The sequence below is a fragment of the Octopus sinensis genome, linkage group LG5 (genome assembly GCF_006345805.1).
Source record: "Octopus sinensis linkage group LG5, ASM634580v1, whole genome shotgun sequence".
Classification (NCBI taxonomy): domain Eukaryota; kingdom Metazoa; phylum Mollusca; class Cephalopoda; order Octopoda; family Octopodidae; genus Octopus; species Octopus sinensis.
In genome coordinates, this window is record NC_043001.1 from 67,612,882 (window position 1) to 67,636,393 (window position 23,512).

The 23,512-nt window shown below is 34.8% G+C and overlaps 1 protein-coding gene across 3 annotated transcripts in view; it reads left to right on the top strand.

Annotated features, from left to right (window-relative positions):
- Positions 1 to 23,512, top strand: part of LOC115211843 — a 42,842-nt gene that overhangs the window by 4,161 nt on the left and 15,169 nt on the right. For all 3 annotated transcript variants that reach the window (XM_029780562.2, XM_036502722.1, XM_029780561.2), the window contains exon 2: positions 22,438 to 22,746. In XM_029780562.2, coding sequence (XP_029636422.1) covers positions 22,438 to 22,746 — 309 coding nt within the window. The remainder of the gene's footprint in view (positions 1 to 22,437; positions 22,747 to 23,512) is intronic.

Below are 23,512 nucleotides of genomic sequence, written 5' to 3' on the forward strand. Positions count from 1 at the left end.
TTTTCAAAGTTAGAGAAGTAGTGGGAGAGGCAGTGCCTTCTCTGACTGTTCAGATTGATATGGATATTGTTCAGCTAGGACTGCACTAAGTCTACAGCAGTGGTTCTCAACCTGAACACAAAATATTTTTAATTTTTTATACAATTTCTAATAATTTTTAATAATAAAAATACAGTAAGACTTATTCATATACACAGCAAATAGCTATGGAGGTCCAGAAGAGTAAAATAGGAATCAAAGGAATCCATAGGCAAAAAATAGTTGAGAGACACTGGTCAACAGTGTAGCTGACCTGAATGACTGATTACAATACAGTAAATTCCATTAAAAAAAGTACTTGTGGACTGGGTGCTGGCTTAAATCAACAGTCCTTTTTTTATGGGTGTTGTTGTTAGGCACCAGGTCAGCTCTGATCCAACAACTGTAGCCATGCTGAGGCAGCACCTTGAGGAATTTTAGTCAAACTAATCGATTACAGTACTTGTTTTCTTTTTTTTTAAAGCCTAGTACTTATTCTATTGATCTCTTTTGCCAAACTGCTAAGTTACGGGGATGTAAACACACCAACACCAGTTGTCAAGCAGGCTTCTTTCAGTTTCCATCTGCCAAATCTACTTACAAGTCTTTGGTTGGCCCAAAGGTATAGGAGAGAATACTTTCCCAAGGTGCCATGGAGTGAGACTGAGCCTGGAACCATGTGGATGGGAAGCAAACTCCTTACCACTCAGCCACTCATTAAATTTTTCACAAGTTTTCTTTATTTTTCCCGCTTATTTCCAATTTTATTATTCTTCTTAAAAGTCTGATTTTAAATCATTTCTGTCCATCTGTCACTTGTTTCTCACATTCCTGCAAGCTTACCTACCCATTCACTTTTCTGTAACTTGACACATCTTCACCTCTATTCTCGTTTCCAGATGGAGTAAACATATATCTCAACTACAGCCAGACCCCTGTTCCTGTCCCTCTCTCATACTTTAACCCTTTAGCATTCACATTATTCTGTCAAATATAATGCTTATTCATCCTCATTGTTCTGAATTAATCAGCATTGTCTTGTAGTTTTGAGATTTTGATGAGGTAACTGTTCATTTCTAGAATGATATTGTAAGGTTGGTGTGAGAGGCTAGATCTAGTTAGTTTGGACATAAAGCAGGTAGAATATTTTGGCCGGATATGGCTGGTTTAAATGCTAAATGATTAACATCTCAACACTGAACATAAAGCTATCTTCCTCAATACTTTTTCCTAATCTTAGTTGAGAGGGTCTTGTCTTGTAAATTATTTGGTGTCCTTACTTATGCCAGTGCCATGTGAAAAATGCCCAGTGCACTCTGTGAAGTGCTTGATGTTAGGAAGGACATCGAACTATAGAAACCATGCCAAAGTAGGCTTTGGTACATGGTGCAGTCCTCTGCTTCACCAGATCCTGTCAAACCATTCAACCCAACCCAGCACGAAAAACTGACATTAAATGACGATAATAATAAGAAACATCATGAAGACACTTTAAAACTGATGTACAGCAATCATCAGATGAATGTTATATATTTCCATTAATTAGGTATAATTTATCTGAAATTTTTAGTTGGTTGAAACAAGTAGTCTATTTTGTTTAATTAAGGAAAATGTTTGGCACCCTATGGTACCAGGCAAGAAAGACATCCTAATGACATTTTCACATTCAACCCTTTTGAAAAATTTAACCCTAAGGTCACTGCACAGTATCAATGACTTCTATTGTGAGTTCAGTTAGTCTCCACTAATATTTCTGTAATTTTTGTATCTCAATTATTATTATTATTATTATTATTATTATTATTATTATTATTATTATCATTATCATTATCATTATTGTTATTGTTATTGTTGTTGTTGTTGTTGTTGTTGTTGTTGTTGTTGTTGTTGTTGTTGTTGTTATTATTATTATTAAGGTTATACTGATTACTAAAGAGTGCTTCATTCTAGACTTCATTTTCATGTAATAATTGATTTTAGAGTCACGCCAATATGGAATATTGTAGAATTGGTCTAGCTTTAAATTTGATTAGCTTTCAACTAATTGTTCTGTTAATAAAGCTCCAGAAGATAAGCTTGCCAAAATATTCTTCTGCACTTGTGGTACCCTCTTTGTTCGATTATTGGTTCCAACAACCAACTAGAATCACCATCTACAATATTTTTTGTTTAAATGATTAGATCTATGTCTCTACCATCAACATTTTGATATTGAATATTTGTCAAGTGTTCTGCAGTAGAGTTGGTTCAGATGGTAAAGAGCTGTACTAGCTCCCTTACCATTCTTATTTTCAAGTAATACAGGCACTATTTTTCATTTTGTTCTTTTACAGGTGGTTGTAAATAAAATGTATTTCACCACACTGTAACAACAAAGATCTCTACCTCTCATTCAGTTTCATGTGGGGTTTCTCAGCCAATAGCATCAATGCAGATGAGGGCTCTTCATCCTTTGTTAGGCTGAAGGCTCCAAAATATAACAACCAATATGGGTTGGTGTTCACCAAAATAGCTATGGCCAGCAAGTCTTACCCAGTGTTTTTGTTTTAGTTTTTACTTATTTAAGTCATTAAACTATGGCCATGTAGGGCATCACTTTGAAGAATTATAATCAAATGAATCAACCCCAGTTGTTATGTTTTTAAGCCTGGTACTATTCAATTGGACTCTTTTGCTAAATTGCTACATTAGACGGTCATAAATATGCCAACACAGGCTGTTAAGTGGTGGGGGGGGATTAACACAGACATAAAGGTACACATACACACACACACATACATTTATATTTGTATTTATATATATATGTATGTATCATCATCATCATCATCATCGTTTAACGTCCGTTCTCCATGCTAGCATGGGTTGGATGGTTCGACCGGGGATCTGGGAAGCCAGAAGGCTGCACCAGGCTCCAGTCTTATCTGGCAATGTTTCTACAGCTGGATGCCCTTCCTAACGCCAACCACTCTGTGAGTGTAGTGGGTGCTTTTTACGTGCCACCTGCACAGGTGCCAGGCGAGGCTGGCAATGGCCACAGTCGGATTAGTGTATTTTATGTGCCACCGGCACGGAAGCCAGTCGAGGCGGCGCTGGCATCAGCCACGAGTCGGATAGTGCTTTTTACGTACCACCAGACCAGGGATCCTGGCTGGTTCAATTCGATTTCCATTTCGCTTGCCCCAACATGTCTTCGCAAGCAAAGGGGGTTGGCATGGGTGCCTGTCGTACGGTCGGATTGGTGTATTTTACGTGCCACCGGCACGGAAGCCAGTGGAGGCGGCGCTGGCATTGGCCACGAGTCGGATAGTGCTTTTTACGTACCACCAGACCAGGGATCCTGGCTGGTTCAATTCGATTTCCATTTCGCTTTCGCTTGCCCCAACATGTCTTCGCAAGCAAAGGGGGTTGGCATGGGTGCCTGTCGTCGGATGAGGTTCTATATCGACTTCGCTTGCCTCAACAGGTCTTTGTGTCCAAGGGAGGAAAGGCATTCATAAGTGGGCTGGGCTCACTTGTCCTGCTTGGTCTTCTCACGTACAGTATATTTCCAAAGGTCTCGGTCGCTGGTCATTTCCTCAGTGAGGCCTAAAGTTCGAAGGTCGTGCTTCACCACCTCGTCCCAGGTTTTCCTGGGTCTACCTCTTCCACGGGTTCCCTCAACTGCTAGGGATTGGCACTTTCTCACACACCTATCTTCATCCATTCTCGCCACATGACCATACCAGCGCAATCGTCTCTCTTGCACACCACAACTGATGCTTCTTAGGTACAACATTTCTCTCAAGGTACTAACGCTCTGTCGAGTATGTACACTGACATTACACATCCATCGGAGCATACTGGCTTCATTCCTCACAAGCTTACGCATGTCCTCAGCAGTCATGGCCCATGTTTCACTGCCATGTAGCATGGCTGTTCGTACACATGCATCATACAGTCTGCCTTTTACTCTGAGCGAGAGGCCTTTAGTCACCAGCAGAGGTAAGAGCTCCCTAAACTTTGCCCAGGCTATTCTTATTCTAGCAGTTACACTTTCAGCGCACCCACCCCCACTACTGACTTGGTCACCTAGATAACGGAAGCTATCAACTACTTCTAGTTTTTCCCCCTGGAAAGTGACGGAAGTTGTTTTCTGCAGATTTTCGGAGGTTAATGCTCCCGAGCATCTGCCACATACAAAAACTATCTTCCCAGTTAGCCTACCTTTGACATTGCTGCACCTCTTATGTGTCCATAGCTTACACTGGGTACATCTTATAGAGTTTCTACCTACACCTTTTCTACAGATTGAGCAGGGCCATCTACCTGAAAACATTTGTGGATTGTCTACCTTCCTACTTATTAGTACTTTGGTTTTAGCTAGGTTGACTCTAAGGCCCCTCGATTCTAAACCCTCCTTCCACACCTGGAACTTCTCCTCCAGTTCTGATAGTGACTCAGCAATTAGAGCAAGGTCGTCAGCGTAGAGGAGCTCCCAGGGGCAACCTGTCTTGAATTCCTCCGTAATTGCCTGGAGGACTATGATAAATAGGAGGGGGCTGAGTACTGAACCCTGGTGGACATATATATATATATATATGTGTATGTATATATATATATATATATATATATATATAATATATATATTATATATATATATATATATATATATATATATATATATATATTATATATATATATATATATACATATATATATATATATATATATAATATATATATATATATATATATATTATATATATATATATATATATATATATATATATAATATATATATATATATGTGTATATTTGCAGGGCAAGACTGCTAGGTAGTCTGCCACATGCTAGAAATAGATCATCAACGATCAAACTACAAAGAAAGTTCTCTAGAGGAAAAATTCAGCGAGCACCAGAACCAAATTTGGCAGGCAGGACAGATGAAAATTTATATAAAAATATATATTACATATATATATATATATATATATATATATATATACACTATATAAATATTATTTTTTAGGGAATAAAAATTCTGGCATTACAGAGTGGTGGTGGTGGGATTAACACAAACATAAAGGTACACATACACACACACACACATATATTTATATTTGTATTTATATATATATATATATATATATATATATATATATATATATATAGGGACACAAAACTCTACTTGTGAAGACATGTTGAGGCAAGTGAGGATCAGAATCGAAATCGATCAATGGAAATTGCAGATGTGTTACCAGTGCCGGTGGCATGTCGAAACTCTACTTGTGAAGACCCGTTGAGGCAAGTGAGGATCAGAATTGAAATCGATCAATGGAAATTGCAGATGTGTTACCAGTGCCGGTGGCATGTAAGATAACCTTCCGTTTCGCGACCGTTGCCAGCACCGCCCCGTTTCGTGTCCGTTGCCAGCCTCGCCTGGCCCTCGTGCCGGTGGCACATAAAAAGCACCATCTGTTCGTGGCCGTTTGCCAGCTCTGTCTGGCACCTGTGCGGGTGGCACGTAAAAAGCACCCACTACACTCTCGGAGTGGTTGGCGTTAGGAAGGGCATCCAGCCGTAGAAACACTGCCAGATTTGACTGGGCCTGATGAAGCCTTCTGGCTTCACAGACCCCAGTAGAACCGTCCAACCCATGCTAACATGGAAAACGGACGCTAAACGATGATGATGATGATGATGATATATTGTGTTTTGCTATAAATTCAATTAAGCACGTTTCTCATGAATATGTAGTTGATATTTTATAATATAATTTATTAAACTAAGAGGTAAATGTAGTGATTGTAGCTTTAGTAATTTTAGTTTTTTTACTAATAAAATATATTTTTTTATCAGTTGGATCTGATAATGTTTATGTTTTCCTTTGTTGACCTAGTTGTAATGACCATAACTAGTGCACACAAATATAGATGACATGATACTCTAATATGATAAATAATTAGTAGTTTTTGATACATCATATTTTTTTTTGTTAGTTTACATAATTTAACAAATGCACATGCAATTACATGATTAATGTTACTGTTCTCTCTCAACCTATATCTATTTCTCTCTCTCAATCTCTCTCTGTATAACATCTAGTTCATCCTAACTGCAACACCACCACCAATAACAACTATTATGTATAACAAATGCATGCACACAACTATATCATACATATTTGTTTATAGATATATATAAACTCATAACAGTTGTGTTGTCTGTTCTTGTATTGTCCCTTCTTTGTAGAGAATATGTGCTCATAATAAAGAAAATAGAAGCTGTTGAGAGGTTATTTTGGAGTCTCGTGAAGTATGTTGTGCGAATACATTGATTCATTAAATATTTATACAACTCCTCTTCATTAAATATATATATCCAACGTTTGTTAAGGATATGAAAGTATGTTTGTATGTGCATGTGTTTTACGTCTTTACAGCTGCATGTATGAGCACATAGACAGGCCAATGTTTTTGAGGGTGTGTATGTGTTTGTGTGTGGGCGTGACAGTTTGTACATGTATGTATGTATGTACATGTGTATATGTCTGCATGTATAGATAGGTGGATCAATGCATGTGTGTTGTTATGTGTATGTTTTAACTCTGTAAAGAACAATTGAAAGAAAATAGTTATTTCCTTCCATTTTTCTCTGATTCAAGAAAGACAAGAAATTTAATTAAAACAATACCTTAAAGGAAATTTGGAATTGTAATTTCAGTCATTCTTGGTTACTCACACCAAGAAATACTCTTTCAACCCAATTTTTTGTTCTAATATAATTCTTCTTTTATGTAGGACATAACCCATAAGCTTTATGACTCCTTACTCCACCCATAGCCATCTGAGGTGAGTTAGGCTAAGGTTCACTGTGAAAGAATAAGAGCTAGGAGCAAGCTCCACTTGCTTTTATTAAAAAACTATGGTACGATGAAATCTTGTAAATGCATATTTTTTAATTATTTTCCATTGGTGCTTGAATATAATAGTTGCTGCATATTACTTTCTTACACCAATTTTTTTTTTTTTTGGTCTAGCAATTTATTTTTCAATCAATTAAATTCTTAACAAAAGAAAAAAATAATTGCCTTTAAAAATAGTGAATTTTGGTGAAGTTTACTTTTATTTTCATATTATTTATAAACATTTAACAGTAAATTATAACAAAAATTTGAAAATTTGAAATCATTTTAGCCAGCATAATCATAGTTATTTCCTTATCAAGGGTTTAAGAAAGTGCAAGATACAGCTTGTTGTGATTGTGCAATTAATTAATAAAATAATTAATTGTACTCTATAATGATCCTGGTAAATGATGTACTCCCTAATTTTACAAATCTGTGTGTAAACAAAAATCTTATGATTGGCAAATCCTTTTCCCTGTGACAAAATTATAAAGCAGATGGAATATATAATCACTCTAGTTATTGATATATTATGTAATGTTTTGTATGTGTACGAATTTCTTTTATGCAACTGGTAATTTACTAAATGTGTGAATATGCATACAGTTAAGAGAGAACAGTGTAGCCAAGGGTCACTGCCAAAGGAACTTGTATCTCACTGACTCGGTCTATCTGGCTGTACATTTGTACCATCTAATGCATATATCATTGATATACAGTGGGGGGGAAATAAATATTCGTACACGTCAAAATTCATTATTTAATTGCTAATGAACATAAATGGGATATACCAATACTATATTTGCATACAGATGCATAAACTAAGAATATGCAAAAGAAACTAATAAATTATAATAACTAAGGAATTTATATACAATCATAAATATCTAGGGGTGAAAAAAGTATTCGTACAGAATAAATTTATGATTTTCTAAGCCACAAAATACTGTTAAAATAATTTTTTTTTACTAGAACTTTCTCGTTTGTTCCAATAATCTTATCAGTTGTCATTTTTAAGTGTCAAAACGCTAGCTTCTTCATTCAGCACTGAGACAACATAAAGTAGTATCATAATAATAGCGAAAAGTAAAGAACTCACAAATACAGTGAAAAACTTAATTATTGAACCGTGGAAAGCAGGTAAAAGTTATAGGAAAATATCAGAGATCCTTTGTATTCCATTTTCTACCATATCTTCATTTATTCAAAGATATAAAAATTGGGAACTGTTGAAAACAGAATAAGATCCAGTGCACCATGCAAGATTTCCCCTAGATCTTTAAGAAAAATGAAGTGAAGAATCGAAAAAAAACGCAATGATCACTAGAAAGGAGTTGCAAGACGATTTGTTAGCTTCAGGGACTAGTGTTACACTATGAACAATCAGCAATGAACTTCATAGGAATGAACTGAAGTCATGCTCTCCTAGAAAAACTCCGCTGTTGACTAAAAGGCATAGAGATGCCCATTTAAAATTTGTTTATGAACATAAAGATAAACCTGATACATCCTGGGAAAATGTTCTATGGACAAACGAGTTGAAAATTGAATTGTTTGGAAAAAATTCACATAGCTATGTTTGGAGGAAAGACGGTACTGCCTATTCGCCGAAAAACACAAATCCTACCATAAAGTTTGGAGGTGGCAACGTCATGGTGTGGGGGTGTTCCTCTGCAAATGGTGCTGGCAATTTACATGTGATAGATGGTAGAATGAATGCAGAGATGTACCAAAATATTTTGAACAATAATTTATGGGACTCTGTAAAAAAGCTCCAACTTTGTGATGGGTGGGTTTTACAACAGGATAACGACCCTAAGCACATGGCTAAGTCTACCAAAAAACGGATTGCTGAAAACAATATAAAATTATTAGAATGGCCAAGCGAGTCACCTGACTTAAACGCCATTGAAAATTTGTGGCGTTATTTGATTTTTAAAATTCATTCAAGAGCCCTAACGTGCATTCCAGATTTGAAGAAAATTTGTCAAGAAGAATGGGAAAAAATTCCTAAAGAAACATGCAAGTCATTGATTAAGAACTACAAGAAGAGATTGGTTGAAGTGGAACTGAATAATGGTTATGCTATGAAGTATTAAATCAGAATTATCAGTTATTTATGTTCTGTATGAATACTTTTTTCACCCCTATATATTTATAATTGTATATAAATTCCTTAGTAACTATAACTTATTAGTTTCTTTTGCATATTCTTAGTTTATGCATGTGTATGCAAATATAATATTGGTATATCCCATTTATGTTCATTAGAAATTAGATATATAAAGAATTTTGACATGTACGAATATTTATTTCTTCCCACTGTATATGTTAAGACTTTGATATTATTGTCTTGTGTCATGCTACTCTGCAATCTTCTCCAGGAACAAATGAATCCTGCAATTAAATATCATTCAATTAATCTCATGGTTAATTTTGCTTAAATTTAATCAAATAACTGTTGAGTTTATTTAATATGTCAATAAGGCAATTAGTCAATTTACTGCTGAGTCTAATATCTATTCCACTCACATGTCTTTCTGTACCTCAAGACTATGTTACAAAATGTTGGATGAAACTTAGAACTACATATTTATGAATGACATGGCCATCAGATAATATATTATATTACAGGGCATATACAAAAGCAGGTTGTTCATTGTTGGAACATCTTTGATCACAGAGCTACTAAATGAAGTTTGACATAACACTAAACAACACTAACATAAAAAAACATTATGGCTATATTTGTGTGTGTGTGAGTGTGTGTGTGTGTGTGTGTGTGTGTGTGTGTTAGTGTGTGTGTGTGTGTGTGTTTATGTGTGTGTGTGTGTGTGTGTCTATTCAGCCTACAACAACAACAAAAAACTTTTCCACAATTCCCTTCTAGACTAACTTCATTTGTCAATATGTTGACGCCTTTCTTGTATCTGCTATGATCTTCTATGTTTATTTAGACTCACAGTTTATTGATCCATGAGATGTTTTGTAAGAATGTTACAACTTTGTTTAAAATAACTGCTATGTTTTCATCAAGTTTTAATTTGTTTCTTCTGTGTGAGATACTTTTACAAAAGATGCTGTGTATGTAAATAATTGCTTCAATGTCTGAAACCTCATCTTGTGCAAACTGACTCTACTAAATGAAAAGTCAAGCAGCCAACTGGAACAGCCTTGTTGAAACTGCAATAGCAAAGTGAACTGTCCCTATAGCAATATTGGATGTAAATCTATACAAAGTCTTCACTATTGAGTCTGTTATAGTTGCATTGAATGTAAGTTACATAATTTCATGTAGTTCTGATGGAAAGCATGGCTGCACAAATGGGATTTGTTAGTTGCTGCTGCAGTGATAGAATGGTAGAAATTGTATTAAACCATTACAATTGCAAATGGAACAAAGCAGTCTAAAGAGAAAGTGTATGGAAGACAAATTGAATTAAACTGAATTCAGTTAACAAGTAAATGAAATTAAATACAATTGAGGCGACTAAATTTAGCTGAGTTTAATAAACTAACTGATTCAGAATGAGAAAATATTTTAATAAGGTCAAATGTGGACTAAATGAAGTCGGCAGAAACTAATAAATCTGTAGAATTCAAGGAATAATATGGCAGTGCCATAACCATGAATTAGAAACATTAGAGTGTTTTATTATTTCAATGATTTTAGTATTTGTAATAGTGGGTTATCATAATATTGAAATATTACATGACAAGTCTTCCAGGTCTTTCTTGTAATTACTAATAACTCTTTGTTGACTGTTAAACTATTATAGTAGAATATAGCTGATTAGTATGTAACTTATTAGGAAATATATATAATTAGTATGTAGCTAATCAATATATGATCAATATTCTTCTTCCAAACTTTACAAGTCTTACCATGGTCTTTGATTATGTGTCACCACTGTTTGCCAATATCACAAGTTGTCATGCACCGCTCACTTTATCTCTTACATTGAAAGTCTGCAAAAGAGATACCAATTGAGGAATTCTTTGATCAGTCTCTATGAAAGCATTCTCTGCTTCTCCATCATCATTATCATCATCAGCATCTGTTTGCTTCTTATGTTGGATGGGTTGTCACAGTTTGAGTCACCTCCAGTTATGTAATCGTTTTTAAAACTAATCTTAACTTTTCAGAGTAATTTTTATTATTTTTTTTTCTTAATTAGTTAAGCAACTACAAAGCCACTCACTTTTAAAAGAACACATTTGATAATGTAGTTCTAGATATGCTATGTCTGAATGAAAAGTAAGATGGTCTCAGAGGGTGGGGTTTTTTTTACATTAGGAAAGAATACTTTATAACAGATGTAGAATGACGAATTTAATGTTTCCTTCTGAAAATTTCACTGGCACTTCCCCCCTCCCCCCACTGACAACATTTGCTCATTTGACTCATTTTACTAGAAATATTCCATTATTTTCAGTGTCTTGACCACTATTTTTCTAATTTTAAAAAAATAAAACTAGGTTATATAAACATTATAGATATTAATCCCTCTCTCTCTCATATAAATATATACTCTGCTTAAAGTTCCATACTCCTGGATTTGCAAGATTCCAAATACCAGTGGTCTTCATTTCATTGATGTAGCTTCCATTAACTGAATAGATTGTATGACCTGTTTGTGTTTTACTGTCTAGCCATCATATGTAACATTCTTCACTTTTGATCTATCTTGATCTATTCAACAGATCCTCTTGAAATATATACTAAACCATCCATGATACATTGGGTCACCTGGAAAGTCTGGGTTTCCCAACAACAGAGTTTTGTTTCATGGATTTGTTTTGTCTTTTCCAGGTTATTTCGCATACTTTCAATGAATATGACATTGAAATCATGCATAAACAGCTCCTTTCCCCGGAAAAGGAAAGATTTGACTGCTATTTCTTGCATGCCCTGCTACCACGTAACAGGTATTTCGAATCCTTTATCACAAATAGCTGTTACGTGGTAGCAGGGCGTGCTAGAAATAGCAACCAAATCTTTGGAGCTGAGATACGGTGAATGCACTAAAAAAAACTTTTGTAAAGGTATTTCCTTGGGGCAATCTTTCACTTTGACTCTCAGAACTGTCATCTGGACCAGCTGGTTTTGTTCGTTAATTTCCATAAAAAATTTATATTTATATACTTTTGTTTTAAAGTGAAGGAGAGGAAAAAGTGAAAGATGTATGAACGTGTATATGAAATGTGTGTGTGTGTGTGAGAGAGAGAGAGAGAGTGCCACTTACACATACATGAGAACATGCACATTCACTCTCTCTCTCGCTCTTTCTTTCTCAGACACACACAGGAGCACACGTACATACAAAAAAGATGTACACATATGTACATATGGTGTATGTACGTATACATGACAACACATCCCTTCACCCTCTCTCTCTTTCATTCTCTTTCCTCCCTCTCTCTCTCTTTCATTCTCTCTTCTTCTCTCTCTCTCTTTCACCCACACATGTCCATTTCATATACACGTACATATATCTTTCACTTTAAAACAAAAGTAAATGAATAAAATTTTTTACAGAAATTAACGACTTTAAAATAATATTGAAAAACATTAAAATACTGAAAGCTAAAGTATAAATACTTACTGTACAAACAACTTACATTTTCTGAAATTACATTCAGTTAAAAATATTTCTAAATGATTAAAATATTGTGTATGTCAAAAAGTCAACGTTATTTTTTTTTCTTGGAGAGCACTAAGACTATGTGTGTGTATATGTCACAGATAGCAGACCTGTGTTTGTGTTGACAGCCATGACATTTATTATATGTGTGTGTGTTGACGTCATGGAAGCCATGTTTTTTTCGTCAAGAAATAACAAACAAAAGTTGTGTTTATTCATTTTCATTAATAAATAGAGGTCCAAATGTCACAAAAATTTGTACTGCATTGCCAAAGATAAGTATGAAAATAAATATGCAAAACAAATTAAGATAAAATGTACTATTTCTGAGATATTTCAGGTACAAACAAACATCTTTAGAGTTTTAGTATTATTAAGAGAGGTAAAAAGACAAATACAGGTATCTCAAATGCCATACAACATAAACCTTCTTTGCCTCTTGGAGATTTATCATAATGGAATGTCAGCTATGGAGAATTCTTGATTCTTGTGATTGCACCCCCTTCTCAAGTAGAGATGGTCTCAATTGTCATTTGGTAATTATGATACATGCTCTAGAGATAGACATATTAGTAATATTAATAAATCAAGAATTTATGTTGTATGGTATTTGATATACCTGCATTTGTCTGTTGTTCATATACACACCACTAGCCATTATGAGTTATTTCTCTTAGTTCATATTTTTGTTTATATATACTTATATTCTTTTACATGTTTCAGTCATTTGACTGTGGCCATGCAGGAGCACTGCCTTAAAGAGCTTTAGTCAAACAAATTGACCCCAGGACTTATATCTTAAGCCTAGAACTTATTCTATCGGTCTCCTTTGCTGAACCACTAGATGAACATTGGTTGTCAAGCGATGGGAGGGGGATACAAATACAGACACAAAGACACACATGCATAAAAATATATATATATTCGAGGGGAAGTCAAAAATTATCCGCACTTTCACCAAAACCTATCCTTATTATTGTCACACTGCCTTCTGTACATGTGTGCTTATAGTTGATACTATTGTGGTCATGTGATCAAAGTTTGAACTTGATTGTGCCATTTTTTTTCTGACTTTACAGTGTAAGTATGGCCACTCCACTAGCAATGTGCACCAAAGAACAAAGAGCAGTGATCTGGGAGATAGTAATGGTCAACAAGTTTACCATTACCATCTCTCAAACTTGCTGAATCTTCACATCATTGGTGGAGGTTGACGGGTGTTCTGTTCCCTTTTCATGTGTCATGCTTGTCCAGCCACTTTTAAACTTCTCAATCCATTCATACACACTTCTATGCAGTAGTGCACTGTCCCCATATTGTACTAAAAGCTTCCAATGAATTTCAGCACCTGACACACCTTCCGACCGGGGAGTCAGATCACTACTCTTTGTTCTTCTTTGTTATACATTGCTCATGGTGTGGCCATGCTTACGCTGTAAAGCCAGAAAGAAAAACAGCATGATCAGGCTCAAATTTCAATCATGTGACCACAATAGTACCAACTATAAGTACGCAGAAGGCAGTGTGACAATAATATTTTAGGGTAAAAGTGCACATAATTTTTGACTTCCTTTTGTATATATATATATATATATATATATATATATATATAGGATGGGTTTCTTTCAGTTTCTATTTACCAAATCCACTTACAAGGGTTTGGTTAGCCTGAGGTTACTGTTGAAGACACTTACCCAAGGTGTCATGTAGTGGGACTGAACTTGCAACCATATGGTTTGGAAGCAAGCTTCTTACTACACAGCCACGTCTGCGCTTAGTTGAAATAATATATTTTAAGCAGTTATAAGTTATGGCTTGTCATAGAGTGACCGTTGGTTTTGCACCTTTGCCTGTCACAGCTTTGGCGAATATCACCACAGTTAGAGCCAATGCAAGGGGAATAACCCTCTTTTACCTGCATCGTGGACAATTATTTTTTGTTTACAAACCAACTGACCATTACGTATTTCTTCCTCCAGTAGCAGACAGGTTATGCGCCTTTAGCCATTTTAGTCTGACAAGTCACCTATACTGCTAAGTGCTTTATACGTACAAAACCAAAGGTCACTCTATAATTTGGTCTTACTGCTCTAATGCTTTAAAATGTCCTTCTTTTTTGGATATATGAACTACTGACAAGATATATATATATATGTGTATGTATGTGTCTATCTGTCTGTCTCTCTGTCTATATCTATCTATCTATCTATCTATCTATCTATCTATCTATCTATCTATCTATCTATCTATCTATCTATCTATCTATCTATCTATATCTATCTATCTATTTATTTATATATATCTATATCTATCTTATCTATATCTATGTATCTATCTATCTATCTATCTGTCTATCTATCTATCTATCTATCTATCTATCTATCTATCTATCTATCTATCTATCTATCTATCTATCTATCTATCTATCTATCTATCTATCTATATCGATCTATCTATCTATCTATCTATATCTATCTATGTATCTATCTATATCTATATAAGGTAGTTGTTTTATTATGAACATGAGAAAGAATTCTTGATCTCTAAGAAGAGGTTGAAGTGTTTCACTCTTGGAAACATTTTCAGATGATAAATATGGAAAACAATGTGGATATTTGCTACTGTTATCAGCAGAGAGACAGATAATATGATTGTTGATAGTTTGATAAATCAGCTCAGAGTATCATGCCTTGGGACCATATAGATTACTGCCTTTCCCATAATCTTTCTACTGCTGTTCCAATGACCTTATAGATTACACAAGATTTCTATAATTGCTGGATACATCAATTTAGGTAACACAATATGCATTTTGATGATAATAGAATGACTTCACTCTAATCTCTCTTTCTCTGTGTCTTCCCCAACACTCCTTTTATTTTTATCATCTATAAACACATTTCCTCAATTACATGTCAGTTCTCTATTTTATATTTCATCATCTGCACTGGCCAACTGACTTTACTGCATATTATACATTATTCATTTAATTTTCCTGTTAAAGACAGACTGAGGGATTAGATATTTAAATATGAAATACTTTTAATAAAGTTATAATTTTCTAGATCATTAATCTCATCTTTAACAGTCTATTTACAAACTGTGTATCTAAATATTCTATGGTCTCAGACAAGAATACAACACCAATAACTATTGAAGATATAACCAACTGGAATGTTGTGTAGATATTTAGATGTTGTGTGTGTGTGGTACATACTTAACTAATGTGGGTGTTTGATTATGCACACACACACACACACACATTATAAAGATGAAGTTTATAATATCAATATCAATAAGTGGCCATCCATCTCGGACATCTCAGACATTTGATATGTGGAATTGTTATAAATAGAGGAAAATAAACAGAGATGAATGTAATTTTCTGACAAGGAATGTCTGTAATATTGTTATAGCTTCTAGCTGTTGAAATTCATTTCAGTTCTTCTACCTCCATAGGGCTACTTCCATCAGTCAAGAGTGACCAGGTATGTTTAGGCCAGGGCAAGATTTCTCAATGAAGTTTACTAGTTGCCTATGCAAACAAGTCTCACACACTCCATGCCACTAAAGTGTATTCAAAGGAAAGGTGGCTGTTTGGAGTCAATACACCTTGGCATCAGTTTTGTCACAGATGTTGCAGTCAGAACTCAAAGAGCTAGAAAAGATACCACAGGACATCTTAGCCAAAACTCTGACAGTTTTGTTAATCTACAAATGCCCTGGACTCATACCGTTTTTTATTGGCTCTGAAACTTAGCTACAGCAAGATTTGAACTGAGAACATGGAGTCAGAATAAATAGTACAAGCCTAATGCTCTACCACTTCTTTACCACATTATAAAAGGTACAAATGTTGCTACATTTCATGTATCCTCCCTAAAAAAAACTAATACTTCCTTTACAAATTTCTAACATAGGCACAAATTTAAGGAGTGGTGTATATAATCGATGGTATGAACCCAGTGCTGATACTTTATAATCAACCGCAGAAAAAAGAAGTTCAAACTTGACTTCAAGATTTTTACTCAGATTGTAAATGGCTGTAAATCAGCTGGTATTTTAGTTTTTAGTTCTTTAAATAAACTGAAATACCACAAAATATTTTGTGGGATGATCTACCAATTCTGTCCATTCATAGTTCACTTGTACTTATAATAATTGAAAACTTGAACTATTAATTTGCTCTTTTAAGTATTGATTAACTATTGATTGTTTGCTCACAAGCTATATTTTCTTATTCTTTCCCAACAAATCTGGACTAAGAAAATCTTAATTCAATATTTAATTTCATCATGGACTTCCATTTTTATTAAAGTCCATAGTTTGCTTACATGCAATATTTTCTCATTCTTCACTAGAAATTCAAACCAAGAAAAAGTTAATTCAATATTTTACATCATCAATGGGCTATTATATTTATCAAAGTTCATAATTTGCTTTATTGGAGCAGTTTCCGCACCACTTTTCTATTTGTTCTAACAACCCTCCACCTCTTTCACATTTAGGAAGTATATAAATTGTGTGTGTGTAAGAAGGCTTCCAATAATGTACAAATGTATGTTTTACATGAATGTAAAGACAAATATTAGAAGGCAATATTTTTTGCTAATAAACATAATAATTTATTCCTTGATCACATATGTGGTAGTAGAAAGCACATCACAGGGTAATTAAGCGTTCAAGTCAAACAGGGTGTAGTGTGAGACATATGTTAATTTCTCCATAACATCCAAGGTATTTAGATTTGGTACTTGAGAGCTGCAAGATGATACTGGTGCAAAATATCTGATGAGTAGTGTAGGTTAGTTGTGAAGTGAGGTAGCAATCCCATAGCAGTAAAAATGATGTTTACCAATTGGTGGTAAATCGGCAGCGTGTCTTGTCATCTGGACATTAAATCAGCAACTGATGTTTACATCTCAACTTTCTATCAGCAACTGTCTTTTTGCCTTTCAAAACTGGTGTACTTCACTGCTGGGTGGAAGTTGCCACATGTAACAACCTTCTGCAGCCAGCAGTAATTGGATGTTTTGGGCATAGTATGACTGTGATATGCCACCACAACAAAATAGTGCAAGCCTGTTTCACTACACACACATATGGCTCTGGACTCCCTAATATTGACATATACCTACAAACATAAAACAATTGAACAGTCTCTCCCATAAATTATAAATCTTTTTTCTGCAGATATTCAAGAAGATTTCAGTGTTTTCATGAAGGTTTACAAGTTTTATTAAGAATTCTTCTTGCAAATGGACATGATAAATCTATAATTTCTGATATAGCCATCAACTTTAAACTAACTGAAGCAGTATATTGGTAAAGAAACAAGACTATAGCAGCTTAATAGCTGACTGCTACAAGTAATTGGTTCCGATCCTGTTTGAAAATTGACAATTTACCAGTTTGGAATATTGAAATATTGAAACAGTATCCGAAATGTCAAACATCGAACCGTTGTGAATCTCATTAATTCAGAATATTGATGGTGCTGTTTAACCCTTGGTCAGCTCTGACTGATTGGACCTGTTGCCAAATACTTTCCACCCATGGTCATCCTGTCTTTACATATTTGGTCACGGAAGCAGACATAGTCTGCTTGTTGTCTTTTTTGTTGTCTTTTTTAGCCTCACATCAGTCCTGTTCAAAGTTGTCCCAACCATGGCCATCCTATCTGTTTTTTGTTTCCATCATTGGATATTTAGGATCAATTGTTCTGTTTGTCCTTCCATATATTTAACAACTATGATTGAGTAAGATTTAGTTACTGTTTCTAACATATCAAGTAACCATGTAGAGGTTACTTTGATTTTCTCATGGTCGTTTAATTGTTTGTTATAAAGGCCCACACTGACCCAACAAGCCCCACCTAGCATGGGCATTGTTAGTTAACACAAGATTGACTCTGATCAAGTAGACTAATGAGCAAATGTGTTCCAACTGTGACCATCCCATCTTTTTACTGTTGTCTAGAACTACATTACCTAATATCTATGATATTGTTAGGGTAGCAGGGTTGAATTTGATGGAGATTTGACTGCTATATCTAACATGTCAAGTTACCACAAAGAGATTTTGTCATTGGCAAAAGATTAGCTGCTGTGTAGCCCTAGGTCAGTCCTTGATTCACCAGGCCTATGGTACAGGGATTGTCAGCAGAACAACTAGGTGCATCCACAGATCCATATTCCAAGATATGCCATATCTTACCTATAATCCATACCGTACCGTGTAGTACTTACTGATGATTCACATAGGTACTATGTAACAGTCTTGGACATATACTTTCTGGTGAGGGTCCATCATGGATGATCTAATGTATTGCTGGTACACTATAGTTTTTGTTATTTCATTCATTCTATTAAATGTTATTCCTTTCAGTTTTTCTCTGTGCAGAAATGTGCATTGTGTGAAAAATGTCTTTCTTTGCAAAGTATGTGTGCATCCATGCAAGAGAGAGTATACCAGTATTACTCTATTAGAGAAGTAGCATGTTATGGAAGTGTTGTTCTTTTCCATTGGAGAGATTTAGTGAGCTGACACCAGATGTTTTCCAGTGTTGTAGTGGTGTTGAGTACATTTTTTAGTATCAGAGAATAATAGAGAATGGGGTTGAAAGAATGGTTGTGGTTAATTATAGAATGATATGTGAAAAGGATTTTTATTGTTGATGCCAACATGTTTTACTACATTAGGGAATAGTGTGTGATAGTCTAGAGAGTGAGCTGAGTTAGTGATATCAAGAACTGACCTTTCTAGAAGTTTTGTTTTTTAAAGGATCCTTAGGAAGGTGATTTGTCTGCATGGTGCTATTTGGGTTTGTTTGAACTTGAGAATTGTTATAATTATTATCCAGATTCCAGATTCTGAGAATTTGGTAGTTTTGGTATGGGTGCATTGTAGGTGTTGAGGTCTGAAGTAATTCCTTCAAATCCTAAGTGTTGGAATTTTGTATAACCCCCAAGTTTCAGATTTCTCTTTTGATTTGGGGAATTTATTGGAAGGGGTCACAATTAGGGCCTGAATGTTATTTTCATTTCGTTCCTGTTTCTTTTGTTTTATGTTGGCTGATTTTCTAGAAATGTCTAATAATGGCATTGGCTTGGTGTTTCCGTATTGGTATATTATTTGCGGTTGTTAATATAACAAATAGTGAGATGTCATTATTGTCAGTGATGATGATGATTCTTTAGTATAGTCTTTTACTGTTAGCTTTGTAATGGTTTATCTTGGATAGAAATGTTGGCCAGTTTTCTGCTTTTCTAAAGGTTACTATTTATTTTAGTAGCATTTTTCTTTTCTATCTGTTTTCCCTTTTTCTTTTACCGACTTTTATTTCAGTTTTGTTTTAGTGTTATTGTGTTTGAGGTTGTCTCTGGTTTTTAAGAGGTTGGCTATTTCTGGTGAGAAATTGCAGCTTTTTATGTTGCTACATCATCAGGTATATTCTGTAGAAACATCTAGAATTTATTTCGGGAAATATATAGACTGTAGTAGCAATGGTTGTGATTCTGTGCATACACTGCAGTAGTGATGGTGGGGATTGTATGTATAGACTATAGTAGCCATGGTGGGGGTTCTATGTACAGACTGTAGTAGCCATCGTGGGGGTTCTAAGTATAGGCTGTAATAGCCATGGTGGGGGTTCTATGTACAGACTGTAGTAACCATGGTTGGGTTCTATTTATAGATTGGAGTAACAATGGAGAGGTTCTATGTATAGACTGTAGTAGCCATGTTGGGGTTTCTGTGTATAGGCTGTAGTAGCCATGGTGGGGTTTCTATGTTGTAGCCATGGTGGGAGTTCTATGTAACAGTCATGGTGGTGGTTCTATGTATAGGCTGTAGTAGCCATATTTGGGGTTCTGTGTATAGGCTGTAGTATCCCTGGTGGGGTTTCTATGTATAGATTGAGGAAGGTGCGGTAATAATGCCAGTCCAGAAACCAGTCCATGTGAGTCAAAAAACTTGAATGTATGCTGAGAGATTGTCTTAGCCCATTTGCCTTTAGACAGTTGATTTCTGTAGTTATTATCAGTGTATTTTGGTGATTTAAATAAGAGTTTTGACTGTTATTTCTAGCAGGTACTTAGTACATCCATTGATTAATTTTATATACATATATATATATATATATATATATATGTATATATATATGCATATATATACATGCATGTATGTGTGTGTGTGTGTATATATATATAATCAAAATAAGCAACAAGGATATCCAGAGGTAATGCAGTATGATCATTTCAATACCAGTATCTTCATTGCTTAAAATAAACTGCTTAGATAATAATTTAATTAATATATAGTTAGTATGTTCTTTTGCTTCAGTACTCCTTTATTAAATACCAGTAAATACCAATGATTAATCTTCACAGATACCACCTAATAAGTTAGTATTTAAGTATATAATATATATAAACATTGAACTATTTCTATGTAATTTCTTTTCCTCCCTCTATTGTGATAAAATTTGGTATATACTCTAAAGTATTCAAAAAAAAATTATTCTTTTGCTATAATATTCTTCTTAATAATCTTCTGAATAACCCTAAATTTCAACTTTATACAATATGGCATTATTGCTACTCCTTTCAGCTACTCCTTTTGTTATGTATACCTGCCCTTTTGGCTACCTGATACAATTCTCTGCTTTCACCGTTTTTCCAGTCTTTCCAAGTCTCTTTGCTCCACCACTATGCCACCCTTGGTCTAGTTAAGATTCTTCATCAACCACAGTAGATTGTCCTGCAGGAACTTCCAATTGTCCTCTAAGCTATTTGTCCCCAACTCTTCCTGTCTTTCGTTAGAAGCTTCCATTAATAAATCTCTAAATTTTTGTCTGCTTGCTGGGTCTTTGAGCTTCCATAGTCTTCTTTTCCAGATTGGTTTGTTTCTCCAAATCTTTCTAGCTCTAATTCTGAAGTCACTAATTAGTAACCTATATTGGTTTGTACACTCTTCACCTGAGAAAGACTAAATTTTTAAGCATCCATCTATCTTGTTTCCTGGTGAGGAGTTTATCAATCTGGCTTATGTGCTCACCAGACTGATAAGTGGGATATATATATATATATATTATATATATATATATGTGTGTGTTGTGTGTGTGTGATCATCATCATCAACATCATTTAGTGTCTACTTTCCATGCTGGCATGAGTTAAAGGGTTTGACTGGAACTGGTAAGATGGCAGGCTGCACCAAACTACAGTCTGATTTGGAATGGTTTCTATGGCCAGATGCCCATCCTAATGCCAACTACTCCAAGAATGTAATGGGTGCCATTTACATGACACTGGCAACCTTCACAACTACAATTTCATGGCTGTCATTTCTATGACACTAGCAACAGCCACAACTATGATTTCACTTGGCTTGATGAATCTTCTCAAGCACAGAATATCGCCAAGGGTCTCAGTCACTTGTCATTGCCTCTGTGAGGCCCAACATGTATGTAGGTATATATATATATATATATATTATATATATATATATATATGTGTGTGTGTGTGTGTGTGTATGTGTATGTGTATGTGTATGTATGTACATATATGTCATTTTTATGCTAAAAAGCAATCATACCAAGAAAAACAGTGCTATTGTTGGAATGATCTATTTATATATTCCCTTTTGTAATTGTATGTCTGTGTGACTATGGTTGTTGCCTGTATACTGAAACAATGATCATACTAACAATACTGATGCTATATTTTTGTTGGTACAATGTATTTATATATTTTCTTTAGTAATTACTCAATATATATATATATATATATATACATCACCTTTGTACTAAAACAACAAATGCAAGAAGAAAAGTAATATTACTGTTGCTATGTTATATTTATGTGTTGTCTTTATATATTTTTTACAGCTATTTCTCGTCATATTTGCTCTATTAAAACTTTTGACAACCAAAGAGGAGAATTTGTCTCTCAAAACTATCCTTCAAAGTCAACTACAAAAATTCTTTGCCGACTTCGCTTCAATACAAGTCTTTTAGGAAATTTAAAAGTGTATGATTCAGGCTTTAATATCAGCAAATTAAGACTGGATATTTGGTATATGAGATCTAAATGGCTCTTTTACACTGTCATCCCAAAAGATGAAATTATCCATTTGCCAAAGTCAACTGCTTATGACATGCATTTTCACAGTCCAAAAATTTGGTTTTCATTTTATGGTAAGTAAAAGCTTTTTTTTTTATATATAAATCTCCTAAGAACCACCATTTTAGTCTTTGTTGGTTGAATGAATTGGATTGTTATTTTATCTATGTATTTTATTCTGTTAAGGTATTATTATTAAGGTGGTGAGCTGGCAGAATCATTAACACACTGGGCAAAATGCTTAGTGGTATTTCATCCGTCTTTACATTCTAAATTCAAATTCCGCCAAGGCTGACTTTGCCTTTCATCCTTTTTGGGGGTCAATAAAATAAGTAACAGTTGAATGCCAGGGTCAGTGTAATCAACTGTCCCCCTCCTCCAAATTTCAGGCCTTTGTGCCTATATTAGAAAGGATTATTATTATCATTATCACCACCATTCTCTGTACTCGGGATTAGTCAATAAATTCCTGGTAGAATTAATGTGGATAGAAGGTTACTCTCTGTAACCTTATGTATCCCCACAATTTCAATAAGCCATCAAGTGCTCAAAATCCTGATAAGGATCTTTCCTGTTCCTAAGAGGTAAACCTTCTGTGGAAGTTCCACAAGACATTCCATTCCAATCTCCTTTACAGATTTCATGTTCTAAATCCTCACAATCTTAAATTTGAAGAGGTTGTATTTTTTCAACTTTTCATCTGCTTTCATCACAATCCTAGTATTAAAGATGCAGGAGTGGCTGTGTGGTAAGTAGCTTGCTAACCAACCACATAGTTCCGGGTTCAGTCCCACTGCGTGGCATCTTGGGCAATTGCCTTCTGCTATAGCCCCAGGCCGA